At 39.5% G+C, this 23,931-nt stretch overlaps 1 protein-coding gene across 2 annotated transcripts in view; it reads right to left on the minus strand.

The window, feature by feature from the left end:
- Positions 1 to 22,308, minus strand: part of RBMS1 (RNA binding motif single stranded interacting protein 1) — a 143,275-nt gene extending 120,967 nt beyond the window's left edge. For both annotated transcript variants that reach the window (XM_071561627.1, XM_071561626.1), the window contains exon 1: positions 21,936 to 22,308. In XM_071561627.1, coding sequence (XP_071417728.1) covers positions 21,936 to 22,010 — 75 coding nt within the window. In that variant the 5' untranslated portion in view covers positions 22,011 to 22,308. The remainder of the gene's footprint in view (positions 1 to 21,935) is intronic.
- Positions 22,309 to 23,931: the final 1,623 nt, after the last annotated feature.

The raw sequence follows: 23,931 nt of genomic DNA on the forward strand, positions 1-23,931 counted from the left end.
TCCAGGGTGTCCTCACAGGCTGCTTGTTTCCAGCCTACAGGCAGAAAGCTCCGTACCAGGTGCATTTAGCAAATGGTGTATTCCTCCCTCAGTCCACCCAGTGACTATCCATCAATTTATGTACCTAGAACACCAAAATATTCATTTGACTTTGCAAGCCAGGACCTTTCTTTGCATTCCCGGGATATACAAAAGCCCATTTAGTTTAAAAAGCAAGAGCTCATTAGATATTGAAAGAATTTTTCCTGTATTAAATATATGAGGGAAAGGTACTTGTAGCAGTTGGCAATATGATATCAATTGCATCTGGCAGAAAGGCTTAATTCAAAAGACAGCAATGAGAGAAAATACATTTCAAAGGTAATAAATTTCCTGTACCTTCACAGACAAAAAAAATTCTTGATGGGGCTCCTTGGAAAAGCACATTCTAATGCTGTTAGCAAACATGCTGCAGGATTGCTAAGGGACTCATTTAAGTACTGCTTATATGACAGTCCATGCACTATTCCTAAATTCTGATTGTTAACGCAATAATACTGGCACGTTACTGATCTCCAGCTGAGTGTCTGTTCAGACAAATGAGATGCCTTTTTTTAACAGAAAAATTATTCACCACTGAGGGATTGAGGGTCTTGACAACATAAAATTATTATTTTTCCTCTTATCATCAGCTCTAGTATAGAATAGAATATAATTATTCTATCATAACTGTAATAAACTGCAATTTCAGACAATAGTTTGAATAATTTTTGTCTATAAGCAGTAAAAATGGCTCAGTGAAAGTGAAGGCTGTATAGGTTAAACATTCTAATTTCAAGTCTACATATACTACAAAATCCTGTTTTCATCTCTGATGAGTGTTGTGATTATCTGAAATTGTACTGGATTAGTACTATTCCTACAGAAAGCAAAGGTCAAGAGGTCTTGATTAAGAAAAAGACTATTTGAAAGAAAACAGTGTCTATTTGAAGCAAATGCAGGCTCCTTCATCTGGGAAGAATAACCCCATGCACCAGTCCAGGCTGGGGGCCAACCTGCTGGAAAGCAGCTCTGCAGTGAAGGACTTGGGAGTCCTGGTGGACAAGCACTCCATGAGCCAACAGTGCCCTTGTGGCCAAGGCAGCCAATGGCATCCTGGGGTGCACTGGGAAAAGCATTGGCAGCAAGTCAAGGCAGGAGATCCTCCCTCTCTACTCAGCCCTAGTAAGGCCACACCTGGAGGGCTTTGTCTAGTTCTGGACTCCTCAGTGCAAGAGAGATGTGGAGCTCCTGAAGCAGGTCCACCAGAAGGCTATAAAGATGATTAATGGACTAGAACATCTCTGTTGCAAGAAAAGGCTGAGAGACTCAAGAAGAGACAACTGAGAGGGGAGCTCCTCAGTGTGTATAAGTATCTGAAGGGAGGGTGTCAAGAGGATGGAGTCAGCCTCTAATCAGTGATGCTGGATAGGAGACAAGAATAAGCAGAAACTGACGCATAGCAAGTTCCACCTGAATATGAGGAAGAACTTTACTGTGCAGGTGACCATGCACTGGAACAGGTTGCCCAGGGAGGTTGTGAGTCTCCTCATTGGAGATGTTCAAGAACCATCTGGACACAGTCCTGCGCCATGTGTTCTGGGATGACCCTGCTTGAGCAAGGAGGTCAGGCCAGATGACCCATTGTGGTCCCTTTGAACATGACCTATTCTGTTATTTATGTTTATCATTTGTTCATAAGCTTTGAACTGTTACTGTCTTCTGAATGCTGATGAAAGTTCAGAATATTTTTCATATGCCATTCAATTAGGGTCCATCTTTCTGCTCTATCATCAACTGCACACAATCTCGTTAATTTTTGTAATATTAAACAAGTCATATATTACACATTGAAATTCATATCCTACATTAACTTCCATTTTTACAGGCATCCATTAATATTAACGGCTTTTCAATAAAAATATTCATTCAGATACAGTCTCTACATAAAAATAAACAGCTTAATAGGAAATGAGGGTGGCCAGTTAAGGAAGTAACATTAGTTACAAGCACTACAAGATCTATTGTGATCATACTATACACATGCAAAAGTAGTATCCAAAATAATTTAAAATAAAAATTAAAAATAACTAGAACAAATAAAAAATCATATTGGTGATTCTAGGAGTAGTGTTATAATCTGAAACACAAGTATTTCTGGGACTAATGACATGCCAAACTGCAGGTACAATTCAGATTACCCACTTTCAAAATCTACCAACTGGCTTGTTGCTTTAACTTTCCTTTATTCCTTCAGTAATTTGTGTTTGCCTTTTGTGGACTACTACACCAAAGTAAGGATGAGTATATAGATGCTTATTAGTCACAGAAATTATAGATACACTTTGCGAACGAAGATTTGGGAAGGGCTCTCCCCATGTGGGTGTTCATGGCCACAAGCCCCAAGCCACAGGTTAGGAGCTCTATCCCCAACAGAGTCTGGGTGGCCACCCTGGAGCCTTGGCCATGAGAGCTGCCTTGTGGGTGGGTAAATGGGCTTTTGTCAGAGTCACCCCAAGGTCCCTGAAGCTCTTGCGCAGTGGATTTTTTAGGTGAGGCATAGCATGTGTGAAACTGGCCCCACCCTAAGGTTCATCTGCCATGGCCGAACAAGCTTGGACGGTGCCAGTGAAGTCCTCGGGACTGGAACCTACAGCCCCCGGTATTCCCAGGAGGTCTCCTATCCAAGTACTAACTGGGGTTGACCCTGCTTCGCTTCCAGGATCTGACGGGATCAGGCGTCAGGGTGGCATTTAACTGCCTTAGACACAGAAATAAGGTTGCACAAAACCAATCAAAGTTAATTTTGCAATATGTTAAATAACTATGAGCCCATACTTGCAGATCCAAAATTCAGGTACACATTCATATTTTAGAACTGAGTTCAGGTTTTGTTGCGCTCTTACTATTATTTTGTGTATTTAATCTACTTCTTAAGCTGTACAGGTGAAAATGCAGTCATGCCCTTCGATGCACGCAGCTACCGTGGGATAGAATTGCAAGTCAGTGTTCTCTCCTCCTGTTTATGTTGTCAGTTCCAAGAATGACTATCATATGAGTACAATGAAGGTCTTTTTAGCAGTATGCTGACATGAAAGAAAAGTTCAGCTATGTTGTTTAATTGTGTATACTCCAGCGCTAGGCAACTCTCCAAACCTTACTGTAAACATTGTTGAAGGTTCATCCAGATCAGCACAATAATGAAGTTGTGCTTTTTATGCTTAGCTTTAAATAATTGCTTTTCTTTATAGTTTTATATTTACCTGTTCTGAAGTACATCATACCAGGCTGACCTTTTTCTTTTACAGATTGATAGGTTGTCCTCTAAAGCCCTTGTCTAATATTCTGTTTATATTGTGTTGTTTTCCTGAATGGAGAACTGACCTATTTATTGTCTTTTGTTAGTTTGTCTAGAGAACATATTCATCACAGCCTAACAAAGGGCAATACTAGATTAGTAAGAAAAAAAGTGCATATGGAACAAATAAGTTGTTGAATATTTTAATGGAGCCAAAAACATTTAAAAGTTCCACAAAATGTATGGTTACTCTGAAAAGATCATTCATGTTTAACAAATATGTATGCACATAATAATGTAAAACTGGCACCACTTTCATCTATGATCATTAAGAAGTTATTTTTGTTAATGTAAAGACATCTTCCACTACAAAAATATACATCTGAAAACAAAAATACAGGACGTGTGCTTCTTCAGTGGCAAGTTGTTCTTAGACATGCAGACTGGGTATGTGTAGGCAGACAATTATGGGACAAAGAACATTATATCCCTAAACTTTAGTTCCATTTAAGAAGAAAGTTCATTTATTGCTCAAAGGACATAATTCACAATGTTCTATGTTTCTCTTAAATAAGTGCTGCTGTATTATATTTTCAGCAGGACAGTGAAATTTCTCTGAAGAAATGGCCATTAGATATCGTACGACTGCATAGTCTTCGTGTGAAATTGCTTTTTGGGAATAAGTACTGCAAGATGTGCTTTTTTGTATATGGATTTTATTTTGCAACATAACAGAAAAAACAGTATAATATTTCTCCAACCCGCAACTATGTATGTCTAAAAACTTAGGTGAAATATAGCATATCTACATTTTTACCATGTGCTTGTCAGAATCTAGAAAATTCAGAGCTAAACACTTCAGACTAGATCAGCAGAGATCAGACAGAACTTCAAATTTTTAATCATGTGAATATTCATAACTACATTAATAAGTCCAAATGCTATTCCCATGATTACACATTTTAAGAATTGTGACACAGAGCTCAAGGTTCTCATAGCTGACAGAAATATAAAGCATTAGCAAAAAAAAAACATCTCTGTTGCAGCTGAGGTGTATCTAGGTCTTTCAACAATGAGATTAATGTCTGCTTTGTTCTTTATCAGGTCTTGGATGAGCCTGACATTATCTCCCTAACATTTGAGATTTCCCTAACAGTACCCATTAGTGACAGGGTATTAAACTCACAGAATGCAACAAAGGTTTTAAAAAAGTAGTAGTCTACCTCAAACCCAAGGATTATCTCAATGGGTGCCTTACCAACCTGCCAGGGTGCTTCACGGATATAAAAAGTAGTAACCAATAAGCTTTATCAATGGTCAAGTACCTTAAAGTCTGCCCAAACTCAGCTTCCAGAGATAATCTTCCGAACCACCTGGGCTCATATGAACAGAACCTCAAGTAAAAGAACAAATATAAGAAAATCTGCTTTCCCTTTACTATTTATGTTATTTCAAGTAAACATCCTTTTCTATTTCTCCCAAGAATTTGCTCTCTGCAGGTTTGACTGGATCCTCGGCAATTCCTTACATCAGTCGAAGTCAACAGAGAAGGGTCTCCCCAACTATGAGAGCTGTTTAGCCAAAATCATGATCCTCACCTTCCTTGGCACAAGAAACACTTAGGTGAGCAGGAGTATCATGAGAAGAAACAAGATAGAAGGGGTCCAATACCCTTCACTAAACCTGACCAGTATGGGGCTTTGGCTTGCACTGGGAGTGGGTTCAGGAAAAGTGAGTGAAGTTGACACTGCAGAAGGCACATCCACTGGAGGAAAAAGTAGCTCATTTGCACCTGCAAGGATCTGAGCCACTGCAGAATGAATAGTCAGGAAATTATTGTCCATCTCAGATGCACTAATATGGATGACAAAGTTCATAAATTTATTTTTTGTTCTCGGTAACTTTTTGTAATAAAGGACCATTGAGAGCACCATAGTGAATGCTTCTGTGCAGATACCAATAAGAATTTAGGAATATTTTCTCCTCTCCTTGCTGAAACACGTCTATGTGCTCAGAAATTAATTGTTCAAAATCAGAAATTGCAAACTTAATTGGAAGGAAAAAAAGAAGAATGTAAAAAGAAATTAAAAATAGATACTTCAAGAATCAAACATGAAACACTAATAAATGAACTGAAGAAAAAACATCTTTCTTAAATTTTACTAAAATCCAACAAAGATCAGGAAATACAAACATAGATATTTATGCTCCAATGCATCTCTAGAAAAAGAAAACATATATTGTTTACCCAGCATAATACTCTCCTTAACTAGAAAAATATTTAATTTCAAGTACTTCTAAAGTGTAATTTGATTCTCAGTTCTTAGCTACATATCAGTCCTGGGATACATTCCATAGTTATGAAGTATTACCTTGAGAGATTTCATGCTTCCAAGCACACAGCCAATTTCTGCCCTGGGATGCAAATGTACAATTCTCTTTGAGGTCTCTAAGAGTCACAAAAGTAGAACATGCTGCACACTGCAGATGAGGTTTTTTTTCTGTATTTAGCGTCAAATTCTACTCAGCATTATTTATTTTACTCCATTTCCCTCCAATTTTAAGTGGAGGGCTACAACTGAGCTTAATTGGTCTCTCAGGCCAACACTTAATGTAATTACATTAAATATATGTCTACGTATACATCATTGTAAATGCGGTTTTTATAAAGCTAAGCAGCTTCATATTCATTCTGTGCAACATAACTTTTTACTTATAAAACTCCTACTATTTAAGTAAATCTGTTAATGTAATCATGATACATTCATGTAATTATTTGTGTTTTGCACTACTGCACATCCTAGAAACCTTTCAATTTAAAATTAAATCCAAGATACCTGCGTAATTTCAGTATTTATAATTCTGAAGAAAGCAGACCTCAAAAAGAATGCAGAGAAATCTCATCTGTATTCTGCCAAATGCTCTGCAGCCCAGTTCTGAATCCTGTAAGCAGGCAAAATGCTCACTTAGTGAAGTGAATAAATATTCATGGTGCATTTATTTACTTTCTGCTGTGCCTGGATTTAGTAATATAATTAAAATTATTACAATAATTAATTGGAGGACAATGCAGTTAATAGAATTTTAGGTGACATGAGTTTAGAACACTGAGTCAGCTTAATTAAGTCTTGTCTACATTTAGAAAATTACCGGAATTACTACGAAGTAACCCCAGATAGGGGTGTGTAGATATGTGAACATCTGTAATGGAATTTAACATGCTCAGTAATTCTAGAAAAGTATTTCCTTATAAATTCCATTATATTTTTAAGTGCAGACAAGCTCTAAATCTTGTTAGCATCAATATTCTGCACCGTTGGCAGCATTTACTCTCTAAAGCCCCAGTGTGTTTACATCAGTATCATCAAACCTTTAAGGCTCCATCCTGGAAAGATGCAGGAACAGGAGCCTCGTGCATGCATTAACAGATTTAAATGTAACAACATCTACAAGTAACCATGACGAGGCAATCACCTTGTAGAATAAGAATGCCTTTTCTTGCTCAGCTGGCTTTGAAAGTGGATTAAGGTGTTTTGGACAATGGTACTGTTTTTCAAGAAGAAAGCTCTGCTCGCTTGAAACTATTTGGGGATAATTACTCCAGAATACCTAATAAATCCTTAATACCTGGCCTTTCACCAGTGCTCATTGTGCTAGTGTTGTGCCCAGTGCTTGCACAGCAGTTACCTCTCAAGGATCCCTGCTGTCAGAATGAAGGAACTAGATGCAAAATATCATTCTCACAGGATCACTGCACACAAGTGAGATGCAGGATGAAACAATATGTGCAAAACTCTGGGAATTTATAACTTTTGAGGACTTAAATCACCAATATAATCCATGATTTAAAAAAAACCAACAAAAACACAAGAAAGAAAACTAAAAGCTACAAAACTGAGACATTAAACATTAACAAAATAAAACTGATTGTTTGGCTGTAGCTACAGCTTCAGAACAGCATATTCAAAGTGCAAAATCACTATGCATTATTTGTGACTCCCTCATAAAACTGAAGCCCTTTTTGGGGCTATGCTACGCCACAGGGGTAACCACTGTGCTATACCTTTGGAATATCATGATCTCCACCAGCTCCAAAGGCCATAGCACTGTTGAGAGTTATTCTTGACATTTCACAAAAAGTGTGAATTGAAATATACAGATCATCCTGTCTCAGTTATAGGAATTGCAAATGCTATTCCGTGGTGATGACTTGAGTACTTCTAACCTGCTCTTGGTGCTGCTTTTCCCTCCGAGTGATGTTAATTTAAACAGAAAGCCCACCAAAGTAGTCTGGAATCTTATTTCTAATCCAAACACAGAAACCTCACAGACTAGCAGGATGGACCTTATCCTCTGAGCTGACTGACACATGACCAGAACAGCATGTTTGGACACATAAGGATTCTGGCTTAGTACAAATAGTCCAAATGAACAATGAAAACTTTAATGTAAGAATGTATGTATTTCTATGTGTGAAATTTAAAGACCTGGCAAGATGTTACTATAAATTCTGTCATTCTAGCTGATATACTGTGTAATGTCAACTGAGTTCTATTTCCCATGCATACTCTTCTGATTTTTTTAAATTGAGGTGTGCGCCTTCTGGGTTTCTTTTCTGTTTAGCCACTTTCGCTATGAGCAGTGTGTCATACAGTATCGTGATATTCTGGCTGTTAAATGGATACTAATTCCATTTAGTCTTTGCTATACTGTATATTTTCTTGAATTAAGATTCATGCCAAACCTATCACAGTAAGAGAATTTCTGAACATGTATCAAAAAGAATTGCAACATCGCCATGTCACTCGAGAGTCTGTTCAGAAAGTTTTCGCATTTTCTCTAGTTTCCGTGTAATAAGAAAACAAATGTATAATCTACAAGAAGTAAAAAAAAATGGCAAACTCTTCAGTCCTGAGAAGTTTACCTCTGTAACTTTATCTACAGTATCATAACAAGGCTGCAGCAGTTAAGAGGCAAAGATGACTGCCACAATTGCCCAATGAGCACCTTTTGTCCTCTCAGTCTGTATAAAACAAGGCCTTTCCCTCTTCTCTTTTCTGTTTCCCTCAAACCATCCATTGTTTTTGTAAAAATAACCTTTCATTCTTGCTGAACTTTAGCAGTCCCCAATCTGAGTTCTTACAGAATACTGCCTTCCATCTCCTTTTGTTGGAGATGCAACTCCCCCTGGATGGCCTGGCAGATGGAGGTGTCTTCTTGTGCCATGCTCTGGCACACATGCCACAGCCTCCTCACTGAATTGTGCTTTTGCTCTTCTCTGCTCTTTTCACTTATTCTTTTCCCTTATCTGTCCTTTACAGCAATTTTCCTCTTTCAAAATTAGTTTTTCCTCCATCTGGCTTTGTACTTTTCTGTTACCTTTTCCTCTTTTCCTCTCTCAAATGACAACACAAGGCTCAAGAGACAGGTCTGTAGCCAGCTTTTAAGAGCCTGTTCAACCCACTTTCAGAGATAAGCTTAATGCGTGGGGGTAGAAAGAGCAAACCAGATCAGCCCCATGGAACCATCTCCCTTCTGTTCAAACCCACCACTCTCAGACCAGGTGCTCCGAGTCCAATTGTAGAAGTAAGGACAAACAGTAGGTAGTTCTTCTAAAGATGCCTGTCATTTCGGTGAAGCCAATATTATATAAAATTACAGAACCCAAACTAATTCTCTCTTCTTATCTCAATGGTATCCTGATACTTGCTTTCCTTTTCTCTTTTCCAGACATTACTCCTGTAAGTACCAATTATCAAAAGACTCACTACAATTGTGAAATGTTTGTCATTTCCAGACATGGCTATCCCAGCTTTCTACTCCCAGAAATCCCAGTTCAGTCTCCTGACATCTCCAGTAATTAGGCAAGCCAGAGTTACTCCAACTTGTACACCAGTTGCTCCAACCCTTGATACCAGGGATCCTTCTTTCTGCTGTCTCCAAGGCATCCAGAGGCTCCTGAACTCTGCTTTGAAGCCACTGGCTGTCTGGTAGGGTCTGGAGATTTTGCAGATCGTATAAACTGAAAAATGGGGGGCTGTGCTGAAATAAATATTAAAATTAATATTATAATCTTTATTATTCTTTGACATATAAGTAAGATTCTGGTGCATGATTTTTCCGCAAAGACTAGATTCTGTGGACATGTAAATTACAGAACACGTGGAGCTCAGTATCAGTGTCAAGAGAAGGACTAAAGTCTTAATTTATGAAAAAATCACAACTAGTGCCTATTTGACTCATGAATGCCTTCATTATACAGAGAGCAACCCAGAATATTTTATAAATCATACACACACACATCCATACTTCACTAGATTGCCTAATATCAAAATTACTTGAAGCACAGGCTGTCCTACAGAATAGCTGCCACACTTTCAAAGATCAAAGAATAACAACTAGTCAATTAAGGAAATTGAATCAACTGTAGACATTTTCTAACAACTGGTAGGTAAATCAAACTAGACTATATATCTAACACATTTTTAAAATGCATTCATACATCCACCACCAGAGCACTGGGATGTGCAGCATCATTCCTGAATGACAAAAGCAGCATGATTTCCATTCATGAGAAAGACAGAATACATTTTGGAAGACAACACTGAGATCAATTCCTACTCTTAAGAGGTGTTCCGTGGAAGTGCCAGAAGTTCTGTTGTTTGGCATATACGTGTTTCTAAACTTCATATAAATATCAGTAAAGAGGACCTGCTTACACTGACTTTGACGGAGCTGAATAGAGTGTAAGTAAGCATGGAAAATGACCCATTATACTTCGTATGGGTAAAAAAAGGTAGCTATTAGTCATTTGTTCATTATTCAATTATTCATCTGACACAGAATCCCACTTTCAATTTTAAAAGAAGGAAAGAGGTAACAAATATAAAATACGCATAGTTGCTTTTCTGCCTCTTTTGGGGGCAACATGGCAAAGCAAACTTCTGTCATTCTCCTTTCATTTTTACCATGATATTTTGCTATTTTTCCCAGAAAGCAGCAGGGCTACTTAGCATGGAAGTGTTAGATGCTTGGTAACACTCGTCCCTAGTCCCAGGCACTGAACTAAATAAAAGTCCAAGAATGGCATTTAAAATCCGTAACAGCAAAAACATCCCCAGTGCACAAACTTCATATTTTTGTTAAAATATGCATTTTTTTAATGTTCATATAGGTCAGTCACCATCAATGTAAACACTCTAGGATAAAGAAGAAAATAAAGTGTTCAACTGAGCAATTTCTTTTCTGTAATAATGACTTGGAGTGATAATGCTGCTGTCTCTGCAACTTTCTGGCCATGAAAGTCATCTTAAGGCCAACTTGATCCAGCATTGGGTCCCTTAAATATATATTCTGGCACCTAACAGGAAACTTGATTTTCAGAATTAATGGACGACCATGACCAGATTAGTTAGCAGTGTAAAAATCAACTGACATTTGGTGGGTTTTACATGTTTTCCTCATCATCAATCTGGCTGACAACCATAGCTGTGATTTTAATTTCTTTAAGATCTAGTAGAAGCAGCATCTTTAAGATTAACTTCAGGATTCGGGAACATGTGAGTTCCTATTATTATACCTGCCATTGAAAATCCTTAGAAAATCTGGAGGAGTAAGTATATAAAAGACACTGGAAAGAAGTGCTAATAAAAGCAGAGAGGGCTAAAGAAGCTGGGTGGGTGGTTTTGGAAGCCTTTCATATATCCATAGCTTCTGCAGCTGATGAACTTACTGTAATTTGGAAGAAAAGTCATGTGAGATATAGCAGAATTGTCAGTGAAAAGCAATAGGAACATGCTCATTCTTCACATTTTTTCTACTAGAAAATCAGAACATTGCCTTCCTCAGTACTCTGCTGTTCTCTGAATAATATCTGCTTGGAAAGAAACAATATTTATTTCAGGATTAATTATTGTTTTATTTAAATTTTAATCCACATTCAAGGCAAAAGCTTATCAAAACATTCAGATTTGATGCAGGAACAAGTAATGTCAGCCTAAAGAAGTGATTTGGTATGAGAACATATATAAATCTCTCACAATTTACAGCCTAATTTTGTAGCACTATAACATTCTGCCAGGAGAAAAACAAACAAATAGACAAACCTAAACCCTTAAATTTTAAGCAGCTTAAACGAGTTATTTCCTAAAATGGGATAAGAGAATTTGCATGATTTATGATTATTGAACTATCATTTGCATATTTGTATAATGCGTGTTCTGTTAAACAGAAAAAGGGATTTCCTTCTATATCTTTTCTTTTCAAATTCCATAGCACAGCTTACAATGATGGAGCATAGAAGGATCAGTAACAGTTTCTTTACAGCCTCTTAAGCAGATGGGTAGCTACCGGGGCCTACCTTACAGAATCACACTCTAGTTTGGAAAGAATGACTGGAGGTCATCCTGTCCAACTGCCCTCCTACAGGTTCAAAGCAGAACAGGGTGCTTAGGACCTCGTCAAGTTTTTTACCATCTCCAAGAGATTCCAGAATGCCTCTCAGCTCCTGTTCAGGTTCTAGGCCACTCTTACAGTGAAAAAAAAAATTCTTCATATCTAATTAGAAATTTCACATGTCCTGACTTGTGTCCATTGTGCTATTGCCAGTTCCCTTCTATGATAAACCTACTGCCTGTGTAGACAAGGAGGGAGCAGTGCATGTGTCATGCCTGTACCAAGTGGAGCACTACAAGTGTCAATCCTGGGATTGCTGCATCTAACATTTTTACAGAGAAGGGCAAAAGTTCTGCACCTGTGAAGGAAGAGTCCCTTAAAATGATGTCAGCTGGGAGCTGACTAAGTGAGGAGCAGCTCTGCTGGAACAGAACTGGGGGCTGTGACAGACAGCAAGCATAAACCAGCAGGATGCTCTGGCAGTGAGATGTTCCTCCTCGGCTGCATTCACGTGAGGGAAGTGACTATCCCCACTTTGAAAGGCTCCACATAGAATACCACATGCAGTTTTGGGCCCCCAGTAAGTGACACTGATAATCTAGAGCAAGTTCAGTGGAGGGTGTCAAGACGGCTGAGGGCTGGAGCACATGCTCTTTGAAAAGCTGAAGGAACTGGGTTTGTTCAGGCTGGAGAAGCAGAGGCTTTGGTGGGAGTTAATAGCAACTTTCCACTTATAGAATGGAAAATTCTGAGGAGGTTATCAAAAAGTGGCCAGGTTCTTACAGTGGTGCATGGTGTGAGGGTAAGTCAACGGGCCTAAGTCAAAACAACAGAAGCTCAGACTGGAAATAAGGAAAAACACCTACTATGAGAATAGCTAGGATTGGAACAGGATGTGCAGAGAGGCTGTGTGTCTTCATCCTTCAAGACTTTCAAGATCAGACCAAATAATGCCCTAAGCAACCTGGTCTGACCTAGATGACCCAGATTTAGGCAGAAAGTTAAATCAGAGAGCTCCTGAAGTCCCTTCCAACCTGAATTATCCTGTTATCCTATCCCTGTGCATCTTCAAGAATTGTCTGGCTCCACCTCTTCTATATATTCTCATTTAATACATTAAGACAGCAATTAGATCTCCCCTTAGCCTTTTTTTCTTAAAGGTAAATAAAGCTATCTGTAGGACCTGGGCATAAAACAGGGAAATATATTTGTCAGAGAAAGGTAAAAAAAATCACTGAAATACAGATGTGAAAAGACTTAGAGAACCTAAACATAAACACTAAGCATACAGTCCAGTAAAAGGTCTGAGCAGTGAGAATAGTGAATTGGGGGAAGGAATTTGGGACTGAGAACAAAGAAACTGCTTCTATGATTCAAGATCTCGGTGTTCAGGGAAATCGCAGTTTGACTACTCTTTATCAATAATTCAGACACATCAAAGAAAACTACTAAGTATAACCATTTTTTCTACCTACCTTGAACAATAAGAATCTGAATCTTTGGCTAGCTGACTAGGTGTAAAGAAGTAAGAGGCATTTTGAAGTCTTTGACCCTGTTAAGAGAGATGCTTCCCCCTCCAAGATGTCCCCGTGTATTCTCCTCACTGTAATGTGCCATTGTCAGAAGCAAATGTTCACTAATCAGGTAAGCTACCCAGAGGAAACCAGAGGGTCACTGACACCATTCACAAAATTCAAAGTTTGTATCATAAACCCTTCTTTAATGTTTTTTCTAGGAGACAGAATGTTTTAGCTAGTACTTTTCCAAATGAGTCACTAACACCCTTGTCTTAATTCTGCAGCTGTTGCTAATTTGAAGTGCCAGCCTTCTCCCCTCCTTCCCCAGAATGAAATAAAATATCAATGTTGCACTCTGCTGAAAATGGAAAGTTAGATGTAACACTATGCTACAAGGCCTCTGAAGTTCTATTTACATTTGATTCTTTCTTTCCTCCCAGGCCTATGTCTACCTTAAGCCCTCAGAGCAAATTATTTCACGCTTACTTCCACAATCACTGGTCCTAAGAATGAACAGACTCAATGGGGTTTCTAACACTTAGTGCACCAACATCTAACACAATTTAAAACAGTAAAAGAGAAGATACAGTCATAGAAAAATTATGTTTACAATTATCTGCATATGCAAGTCATCCACTGATTTTGGTAACCTAAGAGCTCTGTTGTCCAAGGCCCCAGAAAATCTTTCTTCAGAAAAGCTATGCAACACCACTTCATTCGACAAAAGTGAGACCCAAGAGGGTATACTTTTCTGAGACAACTTCACCCATAGCCATGCAAATCTCAAACTTCTTAAGTGTCTCCTTAGTTGCTCCACTGTAAAAATGTATTGCAGCTAAGGGGTTTGGGGTTAGTTTTCAGCCAGACTGGTTTCTTGATTCAGCTCACTGACTGATCATACAAATGCTAGTGCCAGCACAGGGGAAGGGAGAGGAATGGGTTGCTTGGAGCAATGGAGGAGGACAAGACTGCCCTTTTTGGCTGATGTGCATAGTTATGTAAAATTAAAGTGATTATGTAGCTATGGCCTGAGGGATAGAAGAGGTCACAGATACTACTGCAGCCTATAAACTGCTGCAGAAATTGTGTCAGTGTGTGTTGCCAAGAGACAAGCAAGGGAATTCAGTTCTTAACCTGTTGTAAAATCCACAATGTGAAGCCAGTTTGCTCTACCTCTCTACAAAAGATCAATACTTCTCTCTCAATGCACAAGAGTCACACCAAACATTCTGAGTTCTTTTTTGTATTGGTAAGTTGTTTATCTACCTGGAATGATTCTGAAGTACTTTTCATAGGCCTTACGTGCATGCTGAGATTTCAGAAATCTAAATATATTTTGAAATGTTTTCATCAAGTCAGAGCAATTGAGCCTAAATGTGCTCTTATGACCTCACATCATGAACAAGAGCACAGTGCTTCAAAACCTACCATGAAACAAGTGAGTCATAGTACCTGGTTATAGCCAGGTCCAAGCTCTTTGTCTTCCTCAATTCTGAGATAACATAATTCAGCTTAGAACTTACTGAAATTACATTGAAATGCAGATCTCGATATTTTCAGCTGAAGAAGACTAAGAAGATGCATGAAGTCAGATAATAATTATAGCTATTAGCCAGAGTAAATATGACCTGAATCTATTGAGTGTCTTTTTTGACTGAAATGCATTAAACTCAGATAGAACAGATTTTTATCAGCATGCTTTTCCAACATGTTTTACTGTTTTAGCAGAGCATGAGTTTTTTCAGTATCAATAGTTGTGATCACTGCTTTGCACAGGCCACAAAAAGTCTCTATAACCACAACAAAAATTAGTATATAATTTTAGCTAAATCTAAGCATATCTCTTCAAGGGACTTGTTTTTCAAACCAAAAGCATAATTTAGTGAAAAGCAGTTTATTATTTAAACCATTGTTAATCACTCTTGATTATGGAAGACTGAAACTGAAATATGTATCTGTAGCAAGTTATATTTTCCAGTTTATTACTACTCTTTCGTTCAGACTTCTTTACTACTACCACAATCAAGTGCCCTTCATTAGGAGCACTGTATTATTAGCATCAACTACACCTTTCTGACTAGGAGTCAACATTCATAGCTCAAACTGTTGCTTTGACTTCAAAGAAGCCGAAAAATTGTGTTCAAATTGGGTTTTTTATGTATATCCTAAACATATATATGTTTCTTAAAGGTATTGCTTTATAGAAGAATAGATTTAGAAAACAATGCTTTACTACAATGTACTACTCTTCACTGGAAAATGTCAATAATGTTGCTTGCCTTTTCCTTGTTCCTTCAACAGTATGTGGAAGCTTAGAAATTTCTTAGGAAATTTCAACCTTGAGACTGAGACCTAGAGGTTTATACTATACCTAAAAACCAAGTATTTTGAAGTATAGGGTTCCCTTCACAAGTAAGTTTATGAATCTAAACAGCATACTCAACTCTGGTTTAAAAGAATGAGAAAAAAAACTATAGTCGTTATGAAGAGTATCACCTGAGATTTGAAAAAAACCCACACTTCAAAGAATATTTTATTCAAAGAAAATTAACTTCTCCCCCTACAAAGTTATTGCACACCTTTCATGAGTGCCTTGGGATCCTGTGTTGAAGGTAAAGCTAGAAAATACATTAGTACAAACCAGACAGATTGTGTAATTCTGGTCTCTTCCAGCTGCTGCCTACCTACTGCATGTAAACTTCACAGACACTGCTTTAGAACAAACTGGGTGCCTGGGGGGGCTAACAATCAAACACAAGAGGAAGAAAGCACTGCATAAATGTTTCAAGTCTATTACAAGTCATATATTCGTTTATCATTTTTCTGTAAAAGTCAGTCCCGAAAGATCATCCCGCTCAGGATCTACTCATATGTCTGCAGTAAAGTTACTACGGAATCAAGCAGAGGGACCAAGATTTTGTTGACATTTGTTAAATGAGGCCACTCACACAGTATCAAATTAAGCCCCAAGCAAAGTGCACTCTAGGGATGAGTTTAGTCTCAAACTTCTATAAACTAGAAAGCTAATGAAAACCTGTAATTTCTACCATGAATGCAGTGGAGGAAATATTTTTTATTCTGTCATTTGCAAAACCAGCCTCTAGTGTATGTATATTTATACCAGTCCTTTCTCTGCAGAGGTTGGATTAAGGGAGGAAAGTTGTGGGTTTTTAAAAACTCTTTCTGAAAGATTCCCTAAGAAAAATATACAAAATTAATATATTATGGATGCCATTGCTACTTCTCCTTGATTCCAGCCTTGATCACACAATCTACATGTTGAACTGGCTACCTTTTACTCCTCTGAAGATTATGACCATCATGTCATTGCAGATCACCCACAAATCAAGCATGGTCAGCATAACCCAAGCATAAATCAAGGTTTTAATAAATGTTGCTTATCTGAAAACAAAGGCAAAACTCATGTTGACTTCAATGAAGCCAGTCTTCAAGATGATGATGTGAAGTGTTTCTATATTTCATGTTTCTTTATTAGAGTTATTTATATAGTTACAATGATGTACATTAAAATACATGATACATTAACATACATCCTTTTTGACACCATCAAACATTGCAGTGCTCCCAGCATGAAATATCTAGGTTTAAGTCTTCCTGAAGGCACTGCTATTAACAATATGGTTACATCCCGTTCCTAGTGCATATTTGCCCAGGTGGCTAATCTGACATTACTTCTCAAGAAGGCTCTAAAACAGAGTAATTCAAAACTGGAGTAATTCCATGCAAGGAGTACATACATTTGCAGAGCTTTGAATTAATTTTGCTCAACCCATTTCTAAAAAGGCTTTTGCATATATAAGAATTATTCTAGCAAGAGTTTCTAGAAATTCTTTCTGAAGTGCATATTTCTAGTTCATAGCAAGCCACCTGAGCCAAACTTTAAAAGTAGCTATAACTGGGACAAGGACAGAGATGTCCCTCACAAAACAAACTAGCTGGAACAACTACATAGAACAATCACTGTGACCAGTGATGAAGACTTAGTGGTCTGTCTAACAGATGGAGGTAAACAGACACTCCCAGTTTTAGAGTAGGATATTTGGAAGAAGAGAAAATGCTCTTCCTAGGTAACACTCTTCATTTCTCCCTATCCCCCGAGATGATTTTATAGAGCTGAAGGGATTACCTTACAGCCAGAACTCTTAAGTTTTTCTTAAAATTGGTAAATTTTACAATTCTTTCCCTTCCACAATATAGTACTTTTTTTTTTAAGGATTTCTTTGGGTACTTGCACAATAAAATCCCAGCCTGCCTGGAATGGGAGAGAACACATTCAAGAGGCTGAGGAGGCTAACAGGATCAGGTAACTGTGTAAAGACAAAAAGTTTGCCTGCAGCTAACCTGTGCTTTTTTTCTTTTTTTCAATGATTTTCTAAGCCCAGTCAAGAATCAGAGAGATCACAATTATGGTCAACTAATATAACTTCCAAGAATACAGAGTGTGCAAATTATTTCTAATGAATCTTATAAACAAGTGTACTGTTTTACTATAAACTTGTCTTTTACTATGTACAGATCTTGCAGTCCCAGTGCATACAGAACAAATTTAACCAAACTGATAGAATCAGTAATCATTTATGCTGATTAAAATCAGCTCATATGCTAGTAAAACATTTTAAAGGGTACAGAATGCAGTGCCAAGGAATACATTAGCAGCAAACAATCAGCAGGTCCTATCTCCTCTGCTTTAGAAGCATCTAAAGCAGAAGGTTCTACATCAGTTGATTAACTTCATATACTGACACTGAACTGCAGCTTATCCAGTGTCTCCTAATAAGAAAGTTTCATATCTGTTTTGTTTAATACTATGGAAAATTCCCTGTTAATTGATTTCCTTCTTACTCTGCTATCAACAGGTTTGGATACAAATTATGTGTTCCCAATTTAAAGTTTCTCTCAACAGCCTGAAAACCAGTTTTTGACATGGCAGAATCTGCTTGCTCACTACAGTTTATGTCAATCTACAGTCCTGCCTACAAACCTACACAAACTTCTAGAAATACTACCTCTTCTCAGAGCTTCCCGGACACCAGTTTTGCAGCTACCAAATTCTAAAGTTCAAAGCCCACTCTAATATAATTTAGCAAGATTCCAGGATTTTATTTCTTCTGTGTTGTTGTTACCTAATACCATACAAAATAAATAGAATTCAATTATCACATAAGTATTATCCATGACTATTAAAAGCTTGCACTTCAGATAAACCATGCTATCTATAGGAAATGCTGTCATCTTCTACTTATACAAAGAACTCTTTGATACAAAGAACTTTTCTTTATGATACATAAGCCTGTTAGTGAAATTAAGTCATATTGTCACATTATTCTCCAGCGAAAAAAGAATAATGTAGATAGTTATCATCATTGATTTGTAAACTGTTGTATGCATCATGACCCTGAACCCCATTTGATATTTTGGTAAAGGAAAACAAAACATAGATTCACTTTTATTTCTTACTTGACCATAGTGAACAAATTGTGCCCTACAGATGTATATATACATTTGTATTTGTTTATGTGTACTTTGTCTTGTTAAACTTTACAATACTCTGCCTAGAACAGTCAGGTTTTACTCCTGGGCAGACAGGCCTTTAAGCATTAATCAAACACATACAATCTTAATGACCATAATTTTTCAAAATGTTGAAATACATAATCTCTTAAGTAAAACATTAATTATGGAAATGAAATATAACTGAGTTGAAATTTGAAACACTATGTTACAGAAATACTGTTAAAGTACCTCAACCATCAGAAAAATCCACTGAACTTGGAAAACATTTTCAATGCTCTCTGACAAGCCATAAAATGCTGCAATATAGGTACTATCCTAAAACATACATTCATTAGGAGATACAAAAATTTTAGAGATATGTCAAACATCATTTGCCAGAGTACAAACAGTGGCAGTCCCAAAAATGAGGTTTTACAAGCTTCAACTTAAAGACATATCAAACTATTTTCATTGCCATGATGATTTCATATTAAAAGTCTTACACCTTCTTCCAATGTTAATTTTGTTAATTTCATTTAAGTCCATGGTTTCACTAATCTCTTTCGATGCTGAGCTCCCTAAGTCTAGGGGAAGGGAGGTGCTGAATCACAGCAAATGTTTATATTTCCTCCCAGAATAAATCACTGAACCAGCTTGAATACTTCACGAATAGACTGTGAAGATCATAACAGTCAAATATAAAATCTGTTTTTATAATCCACAGCATATTTGTAGCCATTAAAATAGTTGACCATATCAACATTTCAACCTAAAGAGCCATTAGGAATTTAAGTAATTTCTAATGAGTATTTTTGAGCTCTCCACAGAAAAATCCATCTTCAAGCAATTCCTGTCACCTCCTCATTATTGATTTGCCATTTATTAGTCAGCAGATTTTCCATCACTATTTAAATAAAGATGAGAAGCAAAACTTCTAGTTTCAAAATCTCCCACCTCCCCCCCTGCAACCATGTAACGTTACCCACCATTCATTCAGCAAATGCTGTTCAGTTCTATTAATCTATGTTTTTAATTAAAAACAACGATTTCTCCAGAATTACTGATATAGTTCATGTAATGGACAACAGGCTGTTTTAGAGCCCAAAGAATAAAACAGCTGAAAACTATGAATTAAATTAAAATTTCTACATATTTAGAGAGGATCCATAGACAGAAGACTGCTTATATCACTGGATTCTGCATATTTGAATATCAGAACTCATAGTTACTAGTCCTTTTATCTACACCAAGGAGACATCTTTTTTTCTTCTATTTTTTTTTTATAAAACCAGAATATCTGAAACCAGGAAACTTTCACTGGATCCCAGATATTTCATCTCATGTGTGTAGGTCAAAAGACTGTGTGTTCTCTCTGCTGAAGCAGAGCAATGTAATTTCAGGCTGTATAATTTTATAGCAAAGACTACCAGATGCTTTGAATAGGTCATTGACTGTAATACAAATCAATATTAAATTATCTTTACAGGAAACATTTTCAAAAGATGGTTCATCATGCTTTCTCATAGGATCATGGATTTCTAAGATCATCCTCTACTAACTACTGTAAGCTATTACAGTTTATATCCCTCTTCAATTATTTACAGGTCAAAACAGCCAGGTGACATTGCTTTATATCTATTCCATATTATGTACTTGGTTTGCAACTTCCTATTGCCACACAAAACCATGAGGATAAAAGTTTCTGAATAAAGACATTTATTTCATTTGAGAATATTTATATAGTCATACAGCTAAGTGATGCAAAAGGCTGTCCTTTAGGTATTCTTTCTTCAAAATAATGCATTAAAAATATATCTGTAAACAGTACTGAAGCTATTACTCTGCTGCACAATCTTTGAATGGCTATAGTCCATATTAGTTAGCCTGATGTTGATTACACATTTAAGAGATAAGTCATTTCAAATCACCTAAAGACCTTCATCGAATTTCTATCAATTTCTGTATATATGAAAGCACACTTCAAAGCCTTCTCATTGCTGCCTTGTAAAACGTCTCATGACTGTCAAACTGAATTTATTTTTCAGCCAAGCAGTATAAAATACATTTCACAACACTGTAACACAAACACAATAAAAAGAAGAGCCTATCAAGTGTGCAGATAAAGCGAAGGGAATTCTTGTCCTGTCATTGCCAAAAAGGCAAGCCGTTTCAATAGGGTGGGAAAAAAAAATCACAACCAAACCCCATACCACGGTTATAACCTCTAAAAAAAGTTCACACATTGAAGCCTCATATGGGTCTGTTTTGATTTGTGAGGAGTGACACTGGTGGTTGGAAAGGCTTATGCTAAATGTTCCAGACAGCTGATGCAACCACCTCTGCAACTGCCAGTTTTAGAGCATGATGCTTCTAGAGCAGTGGGGCTGGCTGCCCTTACAGACTTGAAGGAGAAAGGAAAAAAAGGTGGAGATGCACCACCACAAGAACTGCTAACATCAGTGCTCCTGCAAACAGCAGCTACCCGTGTACAAGATTAACCATCAGAAGCTGAACCCTTAATGCGTTTTTTATTCCAGTTTGAAAACTGCGAGGTGGCAGCTCACAAAGGTCCAACTCCACAGACAATAAGTATCCACCCGAGTCCGGCAGCTTCACCAGTGCCTGTATTTAATTGGAATTGCAGCCATCCCCACCGCAGCAGCAAGCACGCCCTGCCACCCCTCGGGATGTCACAGTACCCCCACCCCAGGGTGGCTGAAGCACGGCCACGGCAGCCCCAGCCGGGCCCTGCCGGCCGAACTTCGGGTCCTCTCCCTGCGTTCCAGGGGCTGCGCTGGGCGAAGGCAGCGGGAGCAGGGCCCGCAGCGTTCCGATCTGTGGCGGGGTAGCCGAGGACGTGGTTGGGAAGGAGGAGACACAACGAGAGCCCCGGGGAAGAGGAGGGACCGCCGGCGGGAGGGGGAAGGCGAGGGGGAAGGAGTCAGGTCGGAGACGGCACGGTCGGGAGCGAGGGGAAGGGGTGGGAGCCCGGCGGGGGCTCCCGGCGGCTCTCCCGGGGCGGCGGCGGGCGGCAGGAAGGGACTGCCGACTCTTTCCTGTCTCCGTCCCCCGGTGCAGCCTGACCGCTTCCCCCGGGCCGTGCCCCAGCCGCGGAGCCCCCGCCCGGGCTCGGCCCTGGCCCGTAGCGGGGCCAGCCGCAGACCCGCCGCGCCGCCCGGCGTGCCGGACCCTACCTTCGCCTGCAGATACTGGGGGTAGTAGTAGGTGGTGTACTGGGGGTACATCTGCTGTTTCCACACTTTGCCCATGAAGCTGGAAATGTAGCCTGCAATGCAGGGACGGGGGGGGCACTTTGGGGGGCTCCAGCCGCCTCTCCGTCTCTCTCTCCTTGCTGCCGCTGCCTCTTCCTCTCCGGCGGCGGCGGCGGCGGCTTCTCGGCCGAGCCCAGACCTTCCTCCTCCTCCACCCAAAAGCCACAGCGGAGCGGCGACGGGGGCAGGCACTCTCGCTCTCTCCCCGGGAGTTCCTGCCAAGTCCCCGCCCGGCCGGGCCGGGCAGCAGCGGCAGCGGAGCAGGGAGCGCTCGGGGCCGGCGCGGTGGCGGCGACGGTGCCAGGCGGCGGGGCAGGGCTGGCGGAGGGGCGGGGGAGGGGGGGCGAGGGGAGGCGCTTAGCCCCGCTCGGAGCGAGCCTCAGACTCGGCCGGACGACCCCGCGGGGCGGGGGGTACCGGGCGGCGGCGAGAGGCGTTGCTGGGCTCAAGGGCCGCGCCAGCAGCGGAAAGAGCTGCGGTGCCCGGCTGGAGCGGAGCGGCGGCTTTCCACCTTCTGGAGAAAGAGGAGGAGGGCTGCAGCGGCCGCATCGCGCCCGGCTCGGCTCTGACCTAATTAGCCCGGTTGTGCTTTGTTATCGCCTTCGCTCTTTGTGCATCTCGCTACCGAGCAGTGGTGCAGGCTGGAAGGGAGAATTGCGTACAATTCTGGAAACCCAGATTTGGCTTCGGTTCTGACTGGCGGTACAGGGTCCGTTTATCTGCTGGGAGCAGAAGGGACTGCAGTGCTAAAATCAGTTTCCAGAGCAGCAACCACAAAACCAAACCAAATTCTCTGTCTGGCCCCTTGCACATTCTTAAATTTGTACTTTAGCCAGCGGTGCTGAGTACACTTCATTCTCAAACAAGAAACATTCCTGTTCTACTCAATAGTAGTTATATTTTTTCACTTGAATATTTTCGCTCTGAAAGCTAGTTTCCCAAACATTAGAAGGAGGGACTGGCAGCACGCTATAATCCACTGTTGTTTGTAAAAAACCCACTTAGTACAATGGTTTCCTTCGGTCAAATCCGTCTTTTTTCAACCCAAAGATAAGTTCATCCTCAGAGCATTAAGGAGATGCTGTTTCTTTGTCACACTAATCACAATCATTTTTGTCTTGCAGCACTGTTTGATTAATAAAATATATATGCAAGGTCCACCAAAACTCCCGAGTCTATTAGCATCAGCCAAACTTAAGTGTGATAATAGTGGAAAGAAAGATTAAAAACCTTAAGGATGTGCAAGCATCCCAGTGCGATAGCAAAGGCAGCCTTTGTGCAGCCATGAATCCATGGTGCAGGCTGAGCAAGGAGCGGTAACTGCAGATATTCTTCCAAATTCCAGCTGAGCAGAGGACAATTACGCAAATGACATTGCAGCTCTCCTGGCCAGCCTTTAAGATGGCTTTAAAAGTTTTTTGCCAGGGAAGAAAGTTGAGCCCTTTATGGTCCACACAGATTTAAAAACTTGATTTTTCTTCAGGAAAGACATAGGAGATTTTGAGTTTGGTTTAGGTTTGGTGGGGTTTGTTTGGAGTGTTGTTTGTGTGGTTTTTGGTCATAGGGGTTTTTTTTTAGGGTTGGTTTGGTTTGGGGTTTTTTTTTTGGTGGTGGGGGGGGGCGTGGGGTTTTTTGGTTGTGTTTTTTGGGGTTTTTTGTTTTTGTTAACTCACGGCTAGAATGACTTTGAAAAGAAGGATGAACACAGAAAGCATGTGAGTTGGTAACGTTTTTGTGCCCACAGTGGTAATTTACTGTGGGAGGGACAAAGATTAAAGTTAGAGAAAAGCTGAGCAGGACAGAAGTATCAGGTATTTGAGGGGGTTAAGAATGTGTATCTGGAGAAGCTGAAATGGCCAAGGCTGAAATCAGCTGTCTTCTGTTTACTGGCGTTTACTCAGTGGAAAAAGCATACAGG

Source organism: Pithys albifrons, chromosome 8, assembly GCF_047495875.1.
Source record: "Pithys albifrons albifrons isolate INPA30051 chromosome 8, PitAlb_v1, whole genome shotgun sequence".
Classification (NCBI taxonomy): Eukaryota; Metazoa; Chordata; class Aves; order Passeriformes; family Thamnophilidae; genus Pithys; species Pithys albifrons.